This window comes from Mus musculus, chromosome 4 (assembly GCF_000001635.26).
Source record: "Mus musculus strain C57BL/6J chromosome 4, GRCm38.p6 C57BL/6J".
Taxonomy (NCBI): Eukaryota; Metazoa; Chordata; class Mammalia; order Rodentia; family Muridae; genus Mus; species Mus musculus.
Genome location: NC_000070.6, coordinates 41,617,850 through 41,640,533, shown reverse-complemented (window position 1 = coordinate 41,640,533; position 22,684 = coordinate 41,617,850). Strand labels below are relative to the sequence as shown.

The 22,684-nt window shown below is 52.6% G+C and overlaps 2 protein-coding genes across 5 annotated transcripts in view; one reads left to right on the top strand and one right to left on the bottom strand.

The window, feature by feature from the left end:
• The first annotated feature begins 231 nt into the window (after positions 1-231).
• Positions 232-2,390, top strand: Enho (energy homeostasis associated). The gene is made up of 2 exons (NM_027147.1): positions 232-620; positions 1,533-2,390. The coding sequence occupies exon 2, from the start codon at positions 1,692-1,694 to the stop codon at positions 1,920-1,922; it is 231 nt and encodes a 76-aa protein (NP_081423.1). The 5' UTR covers positions 232-620; positions 1,533-1,691; the 3' UTR covers positions 1,923-2,390.
• The window catches only part of Dnaic1 (dynein, axonemal, intermediate chain 1), a 68,512-nt gene continuing 48,203 nt past the window's right edge, over positions 2,376-22,684 (bottom strand). Inside the window, exons 13-20 of one of the 4 annotated variants that reach the window (NM_175138.4) lie at positions 15,183-15,430; positions 10,653-10,742; positions 10,450-10,537; positions 9,858-9,937; positions 8,246-8,394; positions 8,046-8,145; positions 5,387-5,572; positions 2,376-2,661 (exon numbers count right to left, since the gene is read on the bottom strand). In NM_175138.4, the coding sequence (NP_780347.2) occupies positions 2,563-2,661; positions 5,387-5,572; positions 8,046-8,145; positions 8,246-8,394; positions 9,858-9,937; positions 10,450-10,537; positions 10,653-10,742; positions 15,183-15,430 (1,040 nt within the window). In that variant the 3' untranslated portion in view covers positions 2,376-2,562. Of the gene's footprint in view, positions 2,662-5,386; positions 5,573-8,045; positions 8,395-9,857; positions 9,938-10,449; positions 10,538-10,652; positions 10,743-15,182; positions 15,431-22,684 lie in introns of all 4 variants that reach the window. The other 3 variants (XR_390340.4, XR_390339.4, XR_003955007.1) reach the window with 3 other exon arrangements.

The window sequence follows — 22,684 nt, the reverse complement described above, 5'->3', positions numbered from 1 at the left end:
ATACCCCTCCTCTCACCCTTCCCAAGCCCCTCCCTCCTTCTCTCCTGCACCAGGATGGTCGTGTCCCACCCCAGAGCACAACCAATGGCGCGGGAACTTGGCCCGGACAGCCAATTGAACGGCGGCAGCGGCACAGAGATGGCTCCTCCCCCAAAGGGCCGCAGGCCGCTGGCCACTCACGAGGCGGGGCTCTCCGCTGTTTTTTGCTGCCCGCCGAGCTCAGCCGAGCTCAGCCGACTCCCTCCCGCCGTAGCCGAGCCCAGCCGAACGCAGCCGAGCCCAGCCGAACTCCTCGACGCTCCTGCCGCCGCCGCCCGAGTGCTGCCGAGCGAGAGAGCGAGCGAGCGAGCGAGCTAGCGGCCCCGGCCGCGGAGGAGGCGCCGCCCCAGGGGGAGGAGGTGCCCGCTCTCCGCAGACCGCCCGCGGCAGAGGCCGGCCCGGTCGCGCCCCGGCGGGAGCGGCCGGCGGAGGCTGCGCGGCCCAGGGGGAGGGCCCGGGGAGTGGACGTCGCCCCTGCCCGCCTCTCGCCGCCCCCCGCCCGCAGGCTCTGGAGCCTCAGTCGGCGCTGAGCATCCCGTTGTCCCGGACCCTCTCGCGGGCGCGCACCGGGCTCAACTCAGGTAAGGGGGGCTCCCCTACGGGCAGAGGGTCGAAAAACAGAGATCTTGGACGAGTATAAAGAGGCAGTGACCCACACAGAGACAGAGAGACACACAGCTTGGAGGAGAGATAGACACAAAGGCAGAGACACATGCAAGACGCACAGAACCACCGATACCGACCCCATGGAGACCTGTCCCCGAGGGCAAAGGGACATGCAGTCGTGAAAAGAGACAGTGATACACAGAGAGACTGGTAGAGAAATGAGACTCAAGACACTCAGAGATAGGGACACAGAGAGACAGGCAGCCACACACCTTCAAAGAGGTGTGTTTGCAGAGGCAAGGATGCAGATCCAGCGAGAGACAGAGGGACAGGAAGATGTACGTTCAGACACACACCTGATCCAGAGAGGCAAAGTCCCAGGGAAAGGTACACCTAGGCACACAGCCTTGGGTATACAGAACCCACACGTTCCTGCCAGAGCCTCCACAAAGTTCCCTCTGTGTGAGCTGGCACCTCTGCAGGTCTCCTGGACTGGCTGACTGCAGCCCTCAGAAAGGAGAGGATGCCCTAGCCACTACAATCATGGTCATAATCTTCCTCCTGGGCCTTAAGCCACCTCAGTCCCGCCCACCAACAGCACATCTGAAGGGCTAGAAGCATGGTGGGCAGGGCTAGGCTGTACCCACCAGTTCCGAGGAGAATGAGAAAGAGGCTGCCTGCCTACTATAGCTTCCCCACTCTGGCTGCACCACAGCACCCAGGGGCTCAGAGCCAGGCCTGAGGGCGGAGGTGCTGGCTTTGTGGGGTACCTGAGACTGCTGGGACTCACTGCTCTCTGCCTGAGGCCAAAGATGGAAGCTGTCCCCCTAGGCTTCAGCCCACTTCTTCCTCCTCACCTCCGTCTACTTTCCTCTGTACTTCCTCAGGCCCAGGACTGCAGGTGGGCATCTTCCCTGCCAAGAAGTCGCTGTGTGTGGACAGGACAGCCACCTTGGATGGTTGGCCACCCCAGAGTTGTGCCTCGGCATGGGCCTTGCCGCTGAGGCAGCTCCACTGTCTGCGCTGGCCTGAGGGTGCTGTCTGTCATGGGGGCAGCCATCTCCCAAGGGGCTCTCATCGCCATCGTCTGCAATGGCCTCGTAGGCTTCTTGCTGCTACTGCTCTGGGTCATTCTCTGCTGGGCCTGCCATTCTCGATCTGCTGACGTCGATTCTCTCTCGGAATCCAGTCCCAACTCCAGCCCTGGCCCCTGTCCTGAGAAGGCGCCACCACCCCAGAAGCCCAGCCATGAAGGCAGCTACCTGCTGCAGCCCTGAAGGGCTCTGGCCTAGCCTGGAGTCCTGGACCTGAGTATACCTGAGTCAGAGCGTGGAATCGGATCCAAGAAGTCAGTCGGCCTGGGGTCCAGTCGATTTGACACTGGACCCAGCAGCCTAGATTGTAGCCAGCCTGGCTCCAAGAGAGGCCTGAGTGGCCCTAGAGAGAAAGGCCTGGAGGGGGGGTTAGGAGTTGGTGCTAGGGCCAGGGCCATCTGGACTCTGCTCCATCCCAAGGGCCAAGGGCTGAGTCCATGCCTTCCCTAGGCTCAGCACATCTGGGCTCCCTAGGTTGGGGAGCAAACGGGAACCCCATGGCAATAATGGGAGGGTGTCCAGGCTGGGCCCCTTCTCTGGTCCTCCCACTGTTTGTTGGGTAATAAATGGAACTATGGCTTGCCCCGAGATTTCTTTTTTTAGGGGCTGTGTGGTAGAACAGAAAACAAATAAAGGTAGGAGGTGAGTGTCCAGCTGGCCTTTATTTGTGCAAAGAGGGTATAATGGAGGCTGAGGGCCATGGAGAAAGGTGGCATGCCCTTAAGAGCCAGAATGAGAAAAGCAAATACTGGGATTGGTCAGGGTGAGGCACGTCCTTGCTTGTATTGGGTTCAGAACACGGAGCAGGGTCTGGGCCAGACTCTCAGGTTTTGGTTTTTACTTCCCTCACGAGGTTTAGCAGTTTGTCCAATTTTGCGATCTCCACAGCTGGCCCCTTCTGCACTTCCTGCCCCTTCTTCTCCTGAAAAGAGGGTGAACACCAGTGGGAACAGGTACAGAGTACTGCTGCTTTGGGGGAGCTGCCACAGGCTCTCCCTCCCAACCTGCTGTTCCCTGGCCGTCCCCTGCCCAGTAAATATCTGCGCCCTACTGCGGGTTAGGTGACTCGGGCCCAGGTGAGGGTCGGTGAGGAGGCTCCAACGCCATCTCTGCAGCCAAGCAAGAATCAAGCACTAGGTGCAGGAAGGAGTGGGGAAAGGCGCTTATCCCCAGTCCCTCAGAGGTCGCCATCACAGCTAAAGGCTCTGGGGAGAGGCAGGAGCTGCATGTTAGGATCACTCAGGATGGGTCCGGTAGGGAGGGGAGAGATGTGTGCTACTGGGAGAGAGAGTAGTGTGGACATGGCCACAGGTGTCCTCACACCTTCAGGTTAGGGTTCGGGAGGGGTGCCAGACTTGATGTGTCATGTAACCAGAACAAACAGGGGAAAGTACACAGGATTTTCTGTGACGCCATGTGCTGGGGACTATCTCTTAGACCCTTGCTCCCACCTGCAAAGCATTCTAGTGTTTCCATTGATAAGTTGGGCCCTGAGAAAATGGAATTTTGGACACAGGTACGTTTGGCCCACAGGCCTTACAATTCGGAGGCAGGCCACATCAGTCAAAGTCTAGCTACTGTCCAGCCAGTGAGATATGGGCTGTGCTGAGACAGGCTGGGCAGCTGCCATCTGCTCCCTTCCCCCTGTTCTCTGCCACCTGTGCCCACTGCTTTCTGGCACCTGCCCCAGCTACACCTGCTGGGGTATAAGGTAAGGGGAGGGTGCAGAGCCAGTGGGCCCAGTCTAGCTGCTGCTACTCAGTGGAGCTCCAGTTTCCTCTGGCCTTGAGCCCTTCCCCTGCTCCCAGGGCTGCTCCACTCCTGCAGCCTTTGCCTCTACCCAGCTTACAGCTCCAGTCGGAGAGGCACAGGAGAGTCATCGTTTCCTCTCTCCCCATTTTCTCTCCGTAATTAAGCCATTTCTCAGCTTTACCCTGTCCCTCGGAACTTAAAGAGACCTGATTTTTACTTCCACTGCTGTCATTAGCTTCCCATAAGGCTGGACAAGTCCCTTGGCTTTCTGAGCCTCATTTCCCCATCTGTACATGAGGAAGGGAAAGATGGTTTTTGACTTCTGACAGTATTGGGGGAAGTTCACTGGGAGAGAGGTCTGAGCGTCTGAGGTAAGTCCTCTTGGGAAGGGCAGGAAATCTGCAGCTCCCGGAGGGAGGACTGTAGGGATGTCCAGAGGACTTCCTTTGGTATGAATCACTTGACTGCTGACAGGGTCAGACGGCAGTCTCACAGGAACTTCTAATCCTCCCAAGAACTAGCCCCAAACTGTCCTTGCTCAGATCCTTGGCGATTTAGGTTTCCAGATTCCCAGAGTTCCACAGCTGACCCTTGCTGTGTGAGGAGATGGAACTGTGATAAATCTTGCCTCCCAGCATAGCGCTGGGTAGGACGTTCATATCTACCACGCTCATGGAGTCAGGGCTATGCCTCCCTCCCAAGAGTGGTCATCACCCTCCCAGGGGGGCTGTCCACTCTGCCATCTTAAGCCTGCCCCTCATTAAATTAAGAACAGATTTTATCTGTTCCACAAAATTTGCTGCTGCCTTTCTTCCTCCTGAGGCCAAGGAGCTGGGCTCAGCAAAGAGATTTAGACCATGCCTGACTTCCCCCAACCCCCAAAGCCCACCACAGCCTGTGGGCCACAGCTGCAGGCGCTTAGCAGCCTTCTGAGTATTTATAGCCAAGTCCACCCCCTCCCCCAGCTGGCTACAATTACAGGGCCATCCACACTTCTAGCCTGTGCCTCCCTGGCCATGGTGGAGAATAGTCTATGCCAGTGTCCAAAGGATGGGGCACAGTCCCTGGCTGGGTAGGGACACTTGGGGGAAAAGAATGTAGCTGGACAAGACAAGCCCCAGTCCCTACCCCGAACTGCTGTATATCCCTCAAATTGTATCTTGGAGGCTCAATGGTAAGGGTGACTTGGTCCACCCTGACCCTGGCCCAAAGCTGGCTAGAGAGCAAAGAGCCATTCCCACTTCATATACAGTTGGGTTCTGTATCTGGGAATTGAGTTCTGAGGCTCTGGATCCTAAGGCCTGTGCTGTGACGCTTGAGTCTGAATTTGGGCTCAGGTATAGATTCAGGTCATTGATCTTGGCTTCATGTCATACATTTGGGGTCCTTGGACTCTGGGCAGGGTCTTCTCACTACTAGAGACCCAAGAACCCGAAACCAGAACTCAGAAGGTGGTCTGCATCACTGCTGACCTAGTTACCCGGCTCATTTCCTCCCTCCCTGGGTCGACCCACGACTCCCAGTTGAGGAACCATTGGAGCTGGAACTCTGTATGCCCAGCAGTGATGATTCAGCCGAGCTTTGAGTCCCTCTCCTGGCAGCCTGTCGCACCTACAGCATCCTGCACTCCAGGACATCAATGATGCTTGCCTCCTCCATGTTCCAAGCCCCCTTACTCCTTGGAAATCACCCTCGGGACCCTACAGAGAACTAGGACGCAGTACCACAAAACTCATCTGTTACTTCACAACCTGTTTTTCCCAGCCTCCCCATTCAGGCAGTGACACCATCCTTACCTTGAATCCTTCATGCCAGAAACTTGGGGTGACCCCTGGCTCCTCCCTCTCATCCCCCCCCCATCTCTTGATGGCAGCCTGGACTCCCAGAGCCCATACCTTTGGCATCTTTCGCAAGTTGGGAGAGAGCTTGAGACAGATGATGTGGCCACGGTCGTCGCCCACGATTATGATGGGGTGGATGGGATTGAACTGCACGTGGGTGATCTTGTTCTTCTTCTTGGCTACCACAGGCTGGTTGCAGATAGCTTCATACTTGTTGACCGCTAAGTCAAACACATGGGCCTACAGAGAGGTTATTGTCACAGTCGGGTAAACCAGGCCCTGGTCTCCCATCTTGGGCTTTCTGAGAACCCCACAGAAGGCTAACAGCACAATAGAGCTGAAGGCCACAGAAGGGATTTCATGAGGGAGTGAGGTTAAAGAGGATTAAGGATCTTAAGTATATCCAGAAGCAATGGTAACAGCAGCTATGGGATGTATATGACAAAGAGGGGAGACTTAGAGGGACAAAGGGGACCGGTAACGGGATCAGAGGGAGGGCGACAGGGAAGGAAGAGGGTGATCGGAACGAACTCTAATGATGTAAGTATGAAAATACCGCAAAGAAACCCAACACTGGCAGCCACCATTTATCCAGTCTAATAGGCTTACTATGTTCCAGGCTCTGGGCAGGAGTGTTGCAAGGTTGGATCGTCTAATTATACCCTCACAACCACTCCACACTGTGGTTCTATTACTATCCCTATTTTATAAATGAGGACTTGGAAGCTAACTTGCTTGTAAGTGGCAGAGTCAGGGGTCTATCTCAGCTAATACATACAAAATGGTCTCCGAGTTTGATGCCTAAGTGCCTAATAAATGTTGGATAGTATCCTTGCCTCACTCAGAGTCCAAATCACTATCGGCTGCCACTGCCACAGCTACCTAGTCTCCCTGCTTTTACTTCCCAGACTTGCCTTAAACAGTTCGCCCAGTCTCTTTGGAGGGAGATTCCTCGTGCCACCCTCAGCCCTCCCCCTTGCTCACTATGCCCCAGGCAGGCTGCCTCTGCCCCTAAGGCTGATGAGCCCATCCTATGCCAGAACACTGGTGTCCTGTGGACAGCTTCCCCACCGCATCCTCACAATGAGTCCTGCAAGGCTAGCAAAGGGCGCACACCTTTGATTCCAGCACGCAGGAGGCAGAGGCAGATGGATCTCTGTGAGATGGAAGCTAGCTTGTAAGAGAACAGGTACAGAGCTGTTGTAAGAGCTACATAATAGAGAGACTCTGTGCCCCCCCCAAAGAAAAAACAAAGCAAACAAAAAAGTCAAAGGCCAGTGCTTGTCATTCAGCTCTCAGTCTTTCTCGATTCTTCAAAGAAGCCTTTCCCAAGAAACACCAACACCCCCACCATCCACCCCACCCCATCCCACCCCACCCTACCCTCAGGTCTCCATATACAGTGCACTCAGGCCTGCCTGCACTTGCTATGTAATCCAGACTCCCTTCAAACGTTTAGTCCTCTGGTCTCGGCCTTCTGAATGCTGGGGTTATATAGGTAGGCAGAGGCATTTACCATCAAGCCCGGCCTTTTCTGTTTGCTATAACAGCTTTATTGAGATATAATTCACATGCTATAAGGTGCATCCATCTAGCATGCTGCAAGTAGACACTTCTTGGTTTTAAGCATATTCACTTATCAGGCCATTATTATCACAGCAAATTTAAGGTGTTTCCTTCACCCACAGGACAAGCTCTGCACTCGTTAACAGTCACTCCCATATTTTTTTTCTCAACCGTTCTGAGGCAAACACAGATCTGCTCTGCACCTCTGTGGACTTGTCTCTGAACATGAAGTGTGCTGGTCAGATCTGTCTTGGACTTACCATACATTTGTTCTTTTGTGGCTGGACTGTTTTATTTAGCATACGCTTTCCATGTCATCTACGGTTGTCATATGTTCCTTGTCTGCTGACTCTGTTCCTTTGGCATATACACTGCGTTCTATTTGCTGTTCATGACGTGATGGACACTGGCTTCCTTGTTGTTCCACCCTGACACTACCCGCTTCCTGTCCTCTGCTCTGATACGGTGGGAATTTGATGCCTGGGGCTGGTTGTTGGTGCTGGTTTGGTTTTTTTTTTTTAAATATTCTTTCCCAATCTAATGTGAGCTCCATAACGAGCAGATTCTAGCCTGGAGCTGAGCACCGTGGTTGACCCTTAGCAATGTGTTCAGGAAACCGGTAGCTGGCTGGCATGACTGAATCGCTGCATTATTTTCTTGGGGTTGCAAGAGCTTTTCAAGTTATATCAGATTCCATGAAGAAAACAAGGCTGCACCTAAGAACATTCCCATTAAAAGGTGGCTTTGGGGCCTCTGTCTATCTCTACCCAAGCTCCTAGAACTAGCATGGACACTGCTGGAGGTGACAGCCTCACTACCTTACTGACCAGTGACTGGCTCACAGGCTAGGCACCCTCTAATGCCCCGCCCCAGGAAGGTGTCAAGGAAGACACCTTCTGGATGACACCTCATTTCCCCAGAGGGCCTGTTCCTCAAGGTGAACACTCCTGTCCCTTCCTTGAGGCCCCTGTGATGAAGGATTCCTCCACATTTCCCTGCAGAGCCCCTGGCTCTGCAGTACATAACCCTGCGGCCCATCATCTCCTACTGACCTGGGGTGGCATGTGGTGGGCTCTCTAGGACAGAGACGCTGAGATACCTCTTTGTCTCTGTGGGGGCTCAGCAGGGTGAGAACAGGACGACTCACCTTCCCGTCCGTGGTGACTGCTGCAAACACAGTGGAAGAGTACGGTGCCCAGGCCACGTCACCCACGGCTGAGTTCAGATCATAAATGAACATGGGGGTCCTGCAGTAGCAGAAGGGACAAGCCCATAACACAAAGGGGGTCACAGTGTCAGAGCTGAGGGGAGAGTGTGGGGCAGGCAGGGCCCAGACAGGCCCCTCACTTGATGGTGTGGTCCCAGATCTTCACTGTCCAGTCAGAGCTGCAGGACATGAAGACCTTGGTGTGGTATGGGTTCCATAGCACAGCGTCTACTGCCATGTTGTGAGCATCATAGGTGTCCAAGAACTGGCTGGAGTAGGATTTGGAGCACTGTGGCGGGGATAAAGAATGGCCGATTAAGGAGGGTCGGACTCGGCAGAGAAAAGCCATCAGCAATCTTTTCCCTAGGGGCCCTGGAGGCTGTCCATCTGTTCCCCACCTCTGGAAGGGAGAGAAAGCACTTTAGGACTAGAGTCCAGGCTGAGCATGGAGCCCTCTTGGTGGGGTGAAGGGAAGTGACTGAGTTAGAAAGTGGCTTCTCTCTCCAAGGCAGAGTGGGTCTCAAGCCCTGGGCAAAGATGCGGCACAGCCTACTTTGTCCACACCAAAGCCTGTGGGTAGACAGTGCCAAGGGTTCGCTGCAGCTTGGATATCATCCACACCACAGTAAGCAGCAACCCACCTTGAACAGGTTAGGGCAGGTGCAGAGCCAGGAGCTGTCTCAGATCTCCAGATTTCCCATGCAGTGTCTGCCCCGGCCAGCAAGCCTCTCTCCCTCCCTCCCTTCCTTCCGGAGACAAAATGACCAGCCTTTCCTTCCCCTGCCTCTCTCCTGCTGCCACCGGGAGGGGTGGAGAGGGGGTGGGGACCTCTTTTGCATTCAGACCAACTCTGGCTGGGCCTCTGGGACTCCCGCGAGGCTGTCTGTAATTAACATTCTGATTCTCTGAGCCTAAGAAAAGCTCACAGCAAAGCTATTTCTGGACGATGGAGGTTCAGAGGGATGTTCACCTACTAACACCGAGCCAGGGCCGAGAACTGGCTGTGCGGGCTGTGTCCTGCCGGCAGCCATGCACCTCGTGTCCAGAGATCAAGCTGCTTGATAGCTGGCCTTCAGAGCCCGGTTCAAGTTCAGATCTCCTCCAGGAAGTCTGCCCAGAATGTTCCTAGCTCCCCCAAGCCCCTAGCCCCATGCCTGCCTCTTAGGAAAGGGGAAAGAGACTGGTTGAAGTCACTCTAGATCCTCCATCACCTTTTCTGTTTGTAGTCCTTCCCGACACCCGAGCAGACCAAGACTGGGCAGTGCATTCCTGGGCTGGTGCCTGCCGCTAAGCCTGACGAGGAGTTTAACTTGGAAAAGGCCTACATGCTGTACCTGCTCATCTACATGCATGGATGTGCCACACACACCACCATTTAATAAATAGATGTTAAAAAAAAAATGAATCAGGGAAGCCTCTCTTCTGAGCTTGTAGGATGGCACAGTGGCTAAAGGTGCTTGTCACCAAGCCTGAAGACCTGAGTTAGAGCCCCAGACCTCCCCATGTACAGTGTGACATGAGTGTGCCCATACATCTAATACACACACACACACACACACCACACCACAATTTAAAAACTTTTTAAAAATGCATTCTTCCCCCCCGCCCACCCCACGAGAGGTGTCCAAAACAGCAAACACTAGATGATGACGTCAGAGTAGGATGTGTTGAGGATGGCTGTTGAAGACCCTAGTAGGTGCTTAGGTCCAATGGCCCCATGAGGAGCTGACTGAGCGGGCAGTGCTGCCTCACCTTGTAGATTTTTCCCTCTTCTGTGCCCACCAGGAACATGTAGTCGATCTCTTTGTGGAAGTCAAAGGCAGTGCCACAGCCTTGGAAGAAGAGGGGACAGACTTAGACTGATTCTCAGAGGGAGCCTCCCACCCAGCTCACTGTTGGACAAATAGAACTGGGCCGCTCTGAGGGCTGGGCTTGCCCTAGGCTGTATGGACGCTGCAGACGGGAATGGAGGCCTGGGTAAACAAGGCAGGAATTGAGTTAAACAGGGTCAGGGTCATGGTAAACAGGGATGGGGGTGTGCAAACAGGGACATGGTCTGTGCAAACAGGGATAGAGTCTGCATAAACAGCGTAGGGATTGAGTAAACACGGACAGGATCTGGGTAAACAGGGCTTAGATCTGCATAAACAGGGATGGATCTGCATAGCAGCACCTGATTAGCATAAACTAGAGCAGGGTCTGCCTGGATCCCGTGTACCAGTGGTCAAGGGCTCAGCCCATAGGGCTAGGCTTTCCAGCCTCCTGAATTGTCACAGCCACTGATCCTGGGTGCTGGGACTGGACAGTCTTGCCGGGCTGGGAGTGTGAAGGCTGGGGCTCCTACCTACAGTGTGCAACTGCAGCCCCTCGGGGATTTCTGTAGTGCTGCCTTCAGTCTTCAGCTTGATAATGTCGATGTGAACCAGCTCGCTCTGCAGGCAGAGGGATGGAGAGATGAAGGACTGGATTAGTTCGGTAGCTTTTTGTCATTTAGCTCCTCCCACTTCCCCACTCACCCCTCCTTGACCCTTTCTGGGAAGCAGGCACCTTGACGAGGGTCCATGACACTATCCTGCCATCGGACGACACAGAAAAGAAGTTGAGGTTGTGGTCCATGTCATCCTTCTGCCACTTGACCTGAAACACCCCAAGCCACAGTTTTGGAACTCTGTTAGGGTGTGGAGTTACAGCTGTAGGTGGGGCTTACCAGGTACCCACCCGGGGCTCAGGTGCAAGGTCTAGGAGCCCATTTCCCAGAACTCCATGATGAGACCTTCTGATCTCATTTCACCCAGCTGTTTCCAACCTGGGGCCACCATAGCAGTCAGAGCATTGCCTTAAGGTAAGGTTTTGTCAGGAGGTACTCAATTTCTCCCTGGGTCGGGTTCTAGCGGTCTAGTTGTGGGAAGAAGTTCTCCCCACACAGCCATGACCTGGAAAGGTCAGAGCCCCACAACTCGCCCTTTCACTTATAAAATGGAAGCCATGATAACGATAACAGGCATACAGTGAGAAGTAAATGCTATGCCATATGTAAACTGCACATTGCTAAGTGCTACAATAATAATAGCTAATGGGGCCAGGCATGGTGGCAAATACTTCTGCTTGATGGCATCTGTGAGAAGTGACTTCTAGCTTTCAGAGGACAGGCAGGAGGATCATGAGTTCTAGAGCAGCTGGGCTACACAGCAAGCTCCTGTCTCAAAAATGAGCAAACACTCTAGCTAGCTGACAGCCTCACTAGTAACATCATCCTAGGAAGGTGGGCTGCAAGCGGCTGTGGAGAGATATGTGGGGGAAGGAGGCCATCCCCTCTTCTAAGCTTGGCCTTTAACTTGAAAGTCTCCTTTGCTCCCACCTTCAAACAGGCACTAGCTCCTGCTCCCAGAATCTTGCTCCCAAATCCCAGATTTGAGCTGCGTTTCTCCATCTGCAAATCCGGGTTAATTACCCTGCCCCACCCGTCTTCTCGAGGCTGGAAGCAAACATATGGGAAAGTGTTTTGGAGACAGAGCTGTTGTCTTATGAAGATGACACGCTTGAGGCTCAAGTTTCTGTTGCCAGATGTGGAGGCTTGGCCAAGCCAAGTCCCCAAAAGCTGGGGTGGGGCTGGGTGCCCAGAGCTTTCCATCCTCTGACTCCCTCCAGACCCCCCATGCTGGGACCCCTGTCCAGTCTCCTCCCTCTGTCACAAGCTGAGGTCCAGAGAGGGAGGCCAAGAACCTAGGCCTGTTGCCTGTAACTGCTGTTGCCTGTAACCACAGCTGTCACCATGGCTGTTGGGGAGGAGGGTGCCTGGGGGGTGGGGGGAGAGAAGGGGTTGTCTCTCTCCATCCAGCCCCTAGGCCTGGTGAATCCGATTGGAGCCGCTGCGGGAGGCCAGGCTGAGTCCTGCCTGGGCTTGTCTGGGTATCGGGTTCTTTTGTGCTTTCACTGGGAGGCCAGAATTTTGCAGAGGCTGTAAGGCACAATAAGGATGCATCTGGAGACTACTTCCCCTTCTGTGCAAACATGGTCCCTTTAAAGGGGGGAGGGGACAAAGGTGTCAAAGGCCAGGCTGTAAGAGGCGCAGGGGAGCTGCAAAGGGAAGTGTTTAATGAGCAGACGCCAGCACTCATGGAAATTGTATTTCACACCCCACTTAGCAGCCTCATGCCCGGGGTGTGTGTGTGTGTGTGTGTGTGTGTGTGTGTGTGTGTGTGTGTGTGTGATCCTAGACAGTGGAGGTGAGAGGGTAAGAATAAAGCCGAGAGGAAAGGTTTACCAGCAGGATCCAGAGAACCAGTGAGGACCCAGGGAGCAGTGGGGAGCACTGCGCCAATTCTTCCTCTTTTGCATCATCTGAGTAGAATCGAGCACCCAGTCTCTGCTTATACTTTCTTCCTGTTGCCTTTCTAGAATTGTGCTGTCACAGATTGCTGCTGGCTAAGGTTTCACAGGAGGGTCTGATCAGTGCTTAAGCACCCTTGTGGGCTACCTGGGGAAGGAGCCTGTGCTCTATGGGACGTGAGCCATTTTAAAACCCTGGCACCACAGCCTTCCATAGTTAATGGCCAACACAACAGACTCTGCCCCAGCCTGGCGTCTGAAGTCCTGATACACAGGGCACAGTCCCTTTAAGGAGGGCCGAGGTTCTTGGGTCTTGGACATCTCATTCAACCAGCTTGTCTTGTCTTAAAGCTCCGGGCTCCTAAGAGCACACTGCTGGGCTACCCCATCTGCTTTCCCTATTAACCTCTGGCCAAACATGTTCCTCTCTGTCATTCCCCACATCTACGGATGCCCTACAGGGCACCCCAAACCCACGATGCTTCTCTTTCCCCATGTCTATTTGATGTTCCTGTCCCAACATCTCTCCATCCTGTGTCCACGTGTCCATCTCCCCTGCCTCTGCCCTTCCTTAGCCTTCAACAATTCTCCTGCTGTAGCAGAGAATCTTCAAAACACTACAGTGACTGTTGACCTCACCCAAATCCTCACATGATTGGGCTGTGACTTTCAAACTGTGCTCAGAGGATGTTTTAGGAACCCTGACAAGGTACCACAGGAAGCAGCAGAAGTGACAACAGGGACCCTTTAGTAAGCAAGGCCCTAGTTTTACAGGAACAGCTCTGCTCTCGTCTCTTTTGATATATTTACTTTTGTGTTAATCTCTGACGTGCAGTGCCCATGCTAAGCATACTCCCCATGAGTGCCTGTCCTCTCCTCGGGTCTTCCCCCTCCCCCTTTCACACATGCTCTGAATGATGCATGGCTCCTCAGTGGGCCACTCTGCTTGAAGCCCTTTATTATTGCACAGTAACTCCTTTGGTCACAGTGACATCCTGTAAAATCCAGACCAGGAGCCAGGCACTGGTGGCACACACCAGGACTCAGGAGGCAGAGGCAGGCACGTCTCTGAATTTGAGGCCAGCCTGGTCTGCAGAGCAAGTTCCAGGACAGCCAGGGCTGTGCAGAGAGACCTTGTCTCAAAAATTAAAATGAAATCTAGGTCAGAGGTTACTTCCTCTGGACAGCAGTTCTCAGTCTTCCTAATGTAGTGGCCCTTATGTTGTGATCTCCCCAACCATAAAATTATTTTTCTTGTCACTTTATAACTGTAATTTTGCTACTGTTATGAATGGTAATGCCAATATTTTTGGAGATAGAGGTTTGTCAAAGGGATCTCGACCCACAAGTTGAGAAACAGTGCTCTAGCAAGCCCTGGCTTTCTGCCTTTAGTCCCTACCCATAATGTTTCCCTTTATGCACACATACTTTAGCACTTAGCAGTGTGCTCTGCCCTTGTCAGCCTGTGGCTGTGGGTGCCTTGCACCAAGAACTCCAGAGGTGAGGCCCTTAACCCTGAACAGCAACCACATGAGCAGACAGAAGTTAATGAATGGATGTGTAATGGAGGCGCTGAGGGGAAAAGGAGGAAACTGGAAGTGAGTGGATGAGCGGCAGATGGTTCCTTCCTAGGTTGTGTGCCTGGCTGGACAGAAGACAACAGGTAAACTGCAGTACTCTGGCTCTCCACCCTGCCTGCCGTGTGATTTAGAGAGCATGGCAGAGTAGGAAGAGGGTGCTTGCTCTGAACCTCTTCCACAACCCTGGGTCAACGAGGGGCATCTCTCTCACGGTTGGCCTTGGGCTGTTCAGGCTGGCGAAGCCGAGTCAGGCCTCTAAAGACTTTGGTGACATTGTATATCTATTGAGTTCCATGTGCCTGAACGTAATGAGTTAGGAGGCAGACTCTTGGATGAACAGGCGCTCTGGGCCCCACGTTGGAGAGAGTGAGATAGATAGGAGGGCATGTAACCCAGCCCACACCATCTGCTCCAGGCTCTGGGGAAGAGCTGAGCCCGAGAGGTCACCATGTCCCCTGGGCCTGGGAAATCTACTCTCTGCTTAGTCTTCTCTGGAGCTAATATCCAGTGCATGGAGCAAAAGACTCAAGGCCAGGAGAGGTGGGCTCAAAACTGCCTGAAGATTGTCAGGGCATGGGGACAGAGGACAAGGAAGCCTTAGGGGTTGCCTGATGAACCCAGAGCTTTGGGGCAACTTGGGGCAGAAATCCAACTTTCGATTCTCTCAGACCTGCCCGTGAGAGTAGCACAGCTTACAGAGGCAGGGCACCTTTGGGACACAGAGGGGTGGTCTGAAGCCTGTCTAGAAAAGATGATGCTACAAGAGGCTCAAGGACAGACGGCCTCCCGGACTCTCCAGCCACATCCAGAGGGTATCTGGGAACAATCTTTCTCAGGTGACAGAGGAGGGTCCCTGTGGGGTCCAGGAACCTTGTAGATAAGGATCTGCACCAGAGGTCCAGGAGGTGCCCAGCTAGGGCCACTGAAGTACTGGTGGCACTGGGGAGTCTTGGCAGACAACTAAGGTCTCCCTGATAGAGCTTATGGGCAGCAGACTCCAGCTCGGAAAGAAAACTGTCTCCTCCTAAGTCTCCCTTTGCTCTTCTCATATCCAGCCCCTGGGCCTCTTATGTGCCACCTGCCTTCCCCAGCCCCTTGTGTGTCCTTGTCCTAGCCCTCCTCCATTGCTCCTGAGCCCATGTGCTCTCCCCCCAGGCCCCGGGCTCACCTGCCATACAGGGTCCGTGTGCTTGCCAGACTTGGAGGTGCTGCGGAAGCAGGGCTGCGAGTGGGGCTTCTTGAGGTTGTAGATGGCCACGTTGCCATCATAGTAGCCCACGACCACCAGGTACGGGTGGTCCACGTGCACGTCCAGACACATGATGCCACTCTCACTGCTGAACATGTACTCGGGAAAGCTAGGGTTCTTCATGCTGTAGAGCAGCAGCATGCCACGGCTCTGTTTCATGAAGTCATCTACCCAGGGAAGACAGAAGGGCTGTAGCTGAAGGTCCACCTGTCCTGCCAGGGGAGCCCCCTTGCCTGTGCCCCAGCTGATGAGTAGGGTCTCCTCCTCTGTAAGGTTCCTGGGCCCTACAGGGACCCTTGTCTGTCACCTGGCCAGGCCTGTGAGAGAGCATGGGATGCCTGTTTGGCCCTTCATCCTCTGACTATGAAGTGGAAATGTTTGAAGTTGACCCTCTCTTCTGATGGCCAGATCCAACATCTGGTAAAGGTGACTAGGCCAGTCTGAGCTACAGTCACTCTCTGTTCTCTCTGGGGCACAGAACAAGGGGATGTAAGCTCAGACAGTTGTTATTTTAAGAATGTGAGTGGATTTGGGGAGGTGTAGTATCCTCTGCAGGGATTTGGATATTGAGGGTAGAGGCAGGCTGCTGTGCAGTGCATACCCAGATGCCTATGTTCCTCACAAAATCCTCAGCCAAGCACAGGAACCAAGCTTGAATTAGTGAGCTATTGTCTAACCAGGCATGGTGATGTAGGCCTGTAATCCCAACCTCTCAAGGGCTGAGACCGGAGGACTGCAGGTTCAAAACCAGTCTGGGAAGTTTAATTTAGACCCTGTCTCAAAATTTAAAGAAGAAAAAAGAAAGGGGAAGGAAGAGTGAAGAAGGAGAAAGAGGAGGGGCAAAGGAAGAGAGAGAAGGGAAGGAGGAAGAGAAGGAAGAAAGAGGATAAAAGGAGGGAGGAAGAGGGGATAGGAGAAAGGAAAAAAAGGAAGAGGAGGAGGAGGGGGAGGAAGAGAAATAGAGGGGAAGAGGAGGAGGGGGAAGAGGGGGAAGAGGAAGAGGAGGAGGGAGAGGAAAAGGAAGAGGGGGAGGAGGAGAAGAAGGAAGAGGGGGTGGGGAGGACACAAAGCCCAGGTTTCAGCCTCCAGCACAGCAAGCAAGACAAAACAACAAAGGCATGCTGTTGTCTGTGGTCAGCCCATGGCAATCATCTGGAGGCATCTCCTCATAATTTTACCCCACAGTTCCCCAAAGCAGCTGTGCCAGGGTTCTCAGCAGACCTCTGGAGGTCTCTAGCCAAACAGCCCCACACAGCCCACTTAGCCCAAATGCAGATCTCGGTGGTCAACAATGGAGTGCTCGATACAGGCCCTCTTGCCTCCCGCCCCATGCCATTCCCTACATTCGTAGTGACTATCCAGATACACAATCATTGAGCAGCACGTAGGCCTGCCCCTCACGTCCACGCCAACCTCTCAGTCTTCTCAATCTAAGGTCTTGGAGCCAGAGCTGGAAATGCAGCGGGCAGTCCAGCGCATCTTGTGCATCCTCTCCCATCCCAGGGCAGTCTTTGCCCTTTCCACTCCCCCTGTTCCGGGGTTCCTCCTCTAGCAGAATGGCTGCAGACCCTGCCGTGTTCACAAAGCAGCCAGTTCTGAGGTGTGCGGTGGTGTGGGGAAGCTGGGACAGCAAGGCCAACGTGACTAGCATGGCTGAGCCATTTCTCCCTCTTAGTTCTGAGGTCTCCCATGTGGTCCCTGGACTCATGGCATGACATCAGCTATTACCATGCACACCCCAGTTATTGCCACCCTATAGATTCTGTAAAGACCAGGCCTAGGGAAAAGCCGACCTTCCTTTCCTGTGACTAGTCTTCAAGAGCTCTGAGGCTCTGCTCAGGAACCCTCTCTGGGTCCCCTGCATGCACTGATGGTGGAAATGTCTAGGGTCCATCCTGAGCCATGAAGGAGGGTACTGTAGCTTGGTTGTTGTTTCGCTTTGCTTTTGTTTTTTTGTTTTTTGTTTTTTTTTTTCCCAAGACAGGATTTCTCTGTGTAGCCCTGGTTTACCTGGAACTTGCCCTGTAGACTGGGATGGCCTTAAATTCAGAGATCCACCTGCCTCTGCCTCCTGAGTGCTGGGATTAAAAGTGTGCACCGAGCTGGAGAAATGACTCAGCAGTTAAGAGCACTGAATGCTCTCTTGGAGGCCCTGAATTCAAATCCCAGCAACCACATGGTGGCTCACAACCATCCTCAATGAGATCTGATGCCTTCTTATGGTGTGTTTGAAGACAGCTACAGTGTACTTAGATATAATAATAAATAAATCTTAAAAAAAAATGTGTACCACTACTGCCCGGTGGCACTTTGGTTCAGGAAGAAAAGTGTTTCTGTCCAAAGATCCCCTTGTAACAGGGCCCCAGACCTTGGCACACCTGACTCCATGATGGAAGTGCCTTTCAGGTCATAAAGCACAGAGACACCAAGTCAGCACAGAGACAGCACCACCAGCCAAAACGAAAGCAAAGGCCTAATCCATCAAAATCCACAGTTCTGGGAAGGTCTCTAATGTGCTTCTGCTTCTGGCTAGCTGTTCTTGTTAACTGAAGTATGTCAGCCTAGGATACAGTTCTTGGGCTTAAAAGTTCTCTCCGAGAAAGGCTACACTGGGGTAATGAGCCGGCTGGCTAAGAACGTTTTTCTATTGGCTTAAACCCAAGTCTGAGCAGTGTTCTCTGGTAGATATCCCACAACAACCCAAGGTCAAAGCCACAGTAGGGGGTCTGCCTTGGAGTAGGTGGAGAGGGGCTGGCAGTACCTCCATTAGAGCTCCTAGGTGAGCCCCAAGGGCTAATTCTCCAGGGGAAGAGATCTAGAGCTGGCCAAGGTTGTTGCTCTCCTCGAAAGGCAGGGACTGGTCACTCCAGCTCCCTCTGTTCGTCAAGCAGACCCCGAGAGCCTACCTGCCTCTCCACCTCCCACCCTTTCGCTCCTAGTTTACCCTGCAAGGTCAGAGACAGCCATTGCTGGGCCCTCCAGATGGCTACCGGCCACCGGGGCTTCTGATTCCAATCTGTCCTCCGCACTAGCCAAGACTGACAAAGGGTAAGAGGAAGAATGAGAGGCGGAAGCGACGGTTGGTGACGTTCAGTGCTACGCTGAGCCCCTTGATGGGCAGTGCTGATGACCGACTTTCTCTACGCAACCCCCCTGGCTCCTGTAGACATGCTCAGTGCTCATGACAAGTGAAGTCAGGAAGGGAGGGTAGGGAGGCCTAGGCTGCTCAGTAACTGAATGGAGGACAATTCTGCTCTACTTGCTGAACCACTGGTACTAGAAGCCTGAATTATGGCCTCCAAAGTTTATAGATGGAGAAAGTGAGTCTCAGAGGGGAAACAGACTATTTGAATGCATAATACACGTCACACAGTGTCCTTCAATAGCTGAAATTCTCTTTCTCTGCTAATCTGGTCTCTTAAATTATTTTCATTTGTTTGTACATGTGCGTGTGTGCGTGCGTGCGTGCGTGTGTGTGTGTGTGTGTGTGTGTGTGTGTGTGTGTGTATGCGCGCGCACATGTACAAACAAATGTCATGCATTTGGCAGTCAGAGGACAATTTGTAGACATCATTTCACTCCTTCTACTCTGGGCTCCAGGCATTAAGCTTAGTATGTCAGGCTTGGCAGCAAGCACCTTTACCTGTTAAGCCCCAGTAATTCAGTCTTTACATGGAAGTGGACAGAGGAAGGGATAGAGACACCCCTAACAGTATGGTGGTTACTGGCAAAGCCAATCCAAGCTTCCAGGCTCTAGACTGCACAGTGTGGAAGGCACAGGGCAGTCAAGCACGATAAAGGGAATGGCCGTGCAGAGAGAAGCAGGGGTCACAAATAAGGCTCACACAGGCACACAACTATGATGGTCACATGCATGCTGGACTTCAGTCACACTTCATCCACTGGCTTTAGTGGTCTTTGTTACTTGCAAGGAAAGGAGTCTTCTGTAATACAGGGCATAGCTCCTAGTCCTGGTTAGAGTATGTTTGTGAATATGTGTTTCAATGCTCCCTTTGTCAAAATACACCAGGAGAGCAAAGAAAAATGTCATCGGACTGCGGTTTCCGCTTGACCTTTGTGAACTCCTCATTCCTGATCTTGGGGGCCCACGGAGATCTCATGATTCCACTTTAAAGGGATACCCAGTGTGACATCACAGCCTCGATCCCCAACACCACATGACATCAACATCTTATTTTCTACCCTTAAATGACAATATTATTAATCAACCCACCAATGGTCCTCTTGTGACATTATCTGTTAGTGTCATACTGCCTAACCATCCAAAAATCCTAGCATGAGATCACCAGCCAGGACACCAGAAGCCTGATGATGTCACTGCTCAGCCACCCAACATTCCCAGTACATCACTAACTGGGTCACCAGTAGTCTCATATGACTTTAGGATCATAAAGTGCCTCTGTTACCAATTAGACCTTAGTCCCTGGGATACTTTGTTCTTAATGCCACAAGATTTCATAGTTCCGATGACCCAGACGGGAGCCCCCTAGCTTTACCTCTGTATAAGAAGACTCTAGTTTGGGAGCAGTGAAGAGATTCTAGAGTCTTCCAGACTATAGGATTTCAGGAATTACATGTGGTTGAGAACAACCGAAAGAGAAACAGGGAGGGGGAAGGCCCAGGAGAGGTCAAGTCTACTCGGGTGATAACCTCCGGGAATCCTTCAGACCATTCAGCTATGAGTGCTCCATCTTCTGAGGAAGTGCTGCTTCCCACCATCAGCATAAAGATTGGGAAAAGAGTAAGGTCAGATGTGGGGCACACCTCAGCTTGTTCTTTCTGGTGATGGAGTTTGGTTCCTTCGAAGTCTGCTCTACTGCATAATCGAGAGACATTCCTGACTCTCCCCTCAATCAGCCACAAGGTTTCAGGCAGGATAATCAGTTCCTCTTGACAGAGCCTTATGTGGTAGCTCTCCTAAAACCACCATCTCAGGGAATGGGACAGTGGGAGGAAAGAAGGGAGGGACTGAGGGAAGGAGGGAAGAATAGAGAGGGGGAGTGAGGGAGGGAGGGGGGGAGGGAGGGAAGGAGGGAGGGAGGGAGAGGGAAAGGGGGTGAGGAAGAGGAAGAGAGACTGACTCTTATTGGGAACTGAATCTAGGTAGTTACTATACCATTGAATCTATCCTTCCTATTTTTTCTTTTGAAGCAGGAATCTCACTAAATTGCCCTGGCTGGCCTTGAACTTATTCTGTAGCCCAGGCAGGCCATGCACCTGCAATCCTACTTCAGTCTCCTGAAGCTAGGTATGGCTTCATGTACGTCTTAATTCTACCATAGACCAAAGCTCTGACTGTCTTCAGCTTCTGCTAGGACAGACTGAATACTATCCAATGAGCAAGTCAGATCAATGTCTTCTTAACTGGAATTTGTTACTGGGGGCCTCAAGCCCACAACTGCCAACCCTGCCTGGTTCCGTTCTCGGTTATGAGGGGTGGGCACTGTAGAGCATTCTGGATGCCCCAGGACTACTCAGGACTCAAAGAGAGCAAGGCAGTGGAGGGCATGTTGGGGCACAAGGCTGAAGCCAGGTCAGTGGTCAGTAGGAGGTAGATGCCAACTGAAGAGACAAAGATACCATGCCAGCCTTGGCTGGCAGGCTTCTCTGTACTGTGGCATCCTAAACGAGGCCAGCCTAGGACTGGTTCCAAGGCAGCAGCTGTCTGATGACTCCCTTATTAAGTCATGCAAGAAGCACTTGGAGGGGGGGTGTGGAGTAGGCAGACTAATGCCCCCCCCACAAATGTCCACATCCTAATCCCTGGAGCCTATAAATATGTCACTTTGTATGGCAAAAGGGACTTTGCAGATGTGATTAAGTTAAAGACCTTGAGATGGGGAGATTATCTTGGATTACCCGGGTGGATTTGATGTAATCGTAAGAGTTCTTATAAGGGAAAGAAGGAGGCAAGCGAGTCAGAGACTCAGATGTGACGGCAGAAGCCGATGTCAGGATGATGCAGTTGCTGGCTGGAAGAGGGCCACAAGCCATGGGATGCAGGCGGCCACTAGGAGCTGGAAGCAGAAAAAGAAACAGGTGCTCCCTGGGGGACGTCCAGAGGGAACACAGCCCTGCTGACACCTGATTTTAACTCCGTGTAATCCATCTTGAGATTCTGGCCTCCAGAACTCAGAAAAAAATGTGTTATTTAAGCCATTGTGTTTGTGGTCGCTTGCTGCTCCAGCAACAGGAAGCAAATGCCAGAGACATTCAGGGAACGGAGGCCCAAACTCTAATTTTAGGACTCAGAACGATGGAGCTTTTTCTCCTGGGGAGATGCAGATGCAGTTCTGGAGTCAGGGGAATAGCCACACTGGCACAACAGAGAAACCCCCTCTCTCTTTCCCACCCCTGGCTCTGCCACCTTGTACTCCAGGAACAGAAATGCCCCCTTGTGTTGGGATTTCCACAGTTCCCATAGGCAGGGGACCAGCCCAGAGCTGGCTCGGAAAAGAGTCTTGATTCTGGAGGTTCTAAACCTCGGGCATGGTCAGAGACATCAGCGCCAGGCTGGCTCAGGCTCTCAGCACGGGTTCCTCGGCACCCTTGTCAGGTTGGGAGCTGTATTTAAATAGTGTGGGAAGTAAGAGCGAGCAAGGCCTTGGAGACAGAACACATCAAGTAGGACATTTAATTTGATTTAGGGAAAATGAGGCAAACATTTGAGAACCTAAATAACTAACCAGTAATTAAACTAACAACGGAATGCCCTTGCATGCCACCCGGCAAGCAGAGTGGCCTTTATGGACTGTATTTACAAAGAGACTTGACAACATAATTAGTCCTGTAAATTTTACGCAGCCCGCAGCTACGGAGTGATGGATTTTGTGTGTGGAGGATGAACAGGGAGAAATGAGGTGGATGAATTTCCATTTTCAGTAAATGAAATTAACACTGCTTAATTAGTGAAGCCAACAAGTAAATGATGGGGAAAGATTTAAACTCTTACGAGTGCATCTCTGGCCTGGGCAAGTTCAAGGGACAGCACAGAAATGAGTTTAGTGCGCAGAGGAGGGCTGCTGTTGGCCTAGCTTGAGGTGCTGCCCCAGAGAAAAGCAGGACTGAAGGACAGCTGCCTCCCTTGCCCTTCCAACATGGGGCCTGCTAGGAAGCTTCCTGCCCCGTCTCCTGTGGGATAGCCTCTCGGAAGCACACAGGCTTTCTACACCTGCTCTGCCATCCCTGCCTGACAGACCATGAGAAGTCTCCATTTCTCTGCTCTGCGCTGGCTAATGAGCTGGAATGGACCCCTTCATTATCACAGGCTGCCACAGTCACATTCCAGCTGTTTCAAGACCATCTCTTCCTGAACAGAATCCTTTTGTCTCCCAATATCCCTCCACCTTCGTTCACCTGCACAGTCTCTTCTGCTCAAGTCCTGGGAATATGTGGTCCAA

Coding starts and splice junctions, on each gene's coding strand:
- Enho (NM_027147.1), top strand. CDS start 1,692: ATGGGGGCAGCCATCTCCCAAGGGGCTCTCATCGCCATCGTCTGCAAT.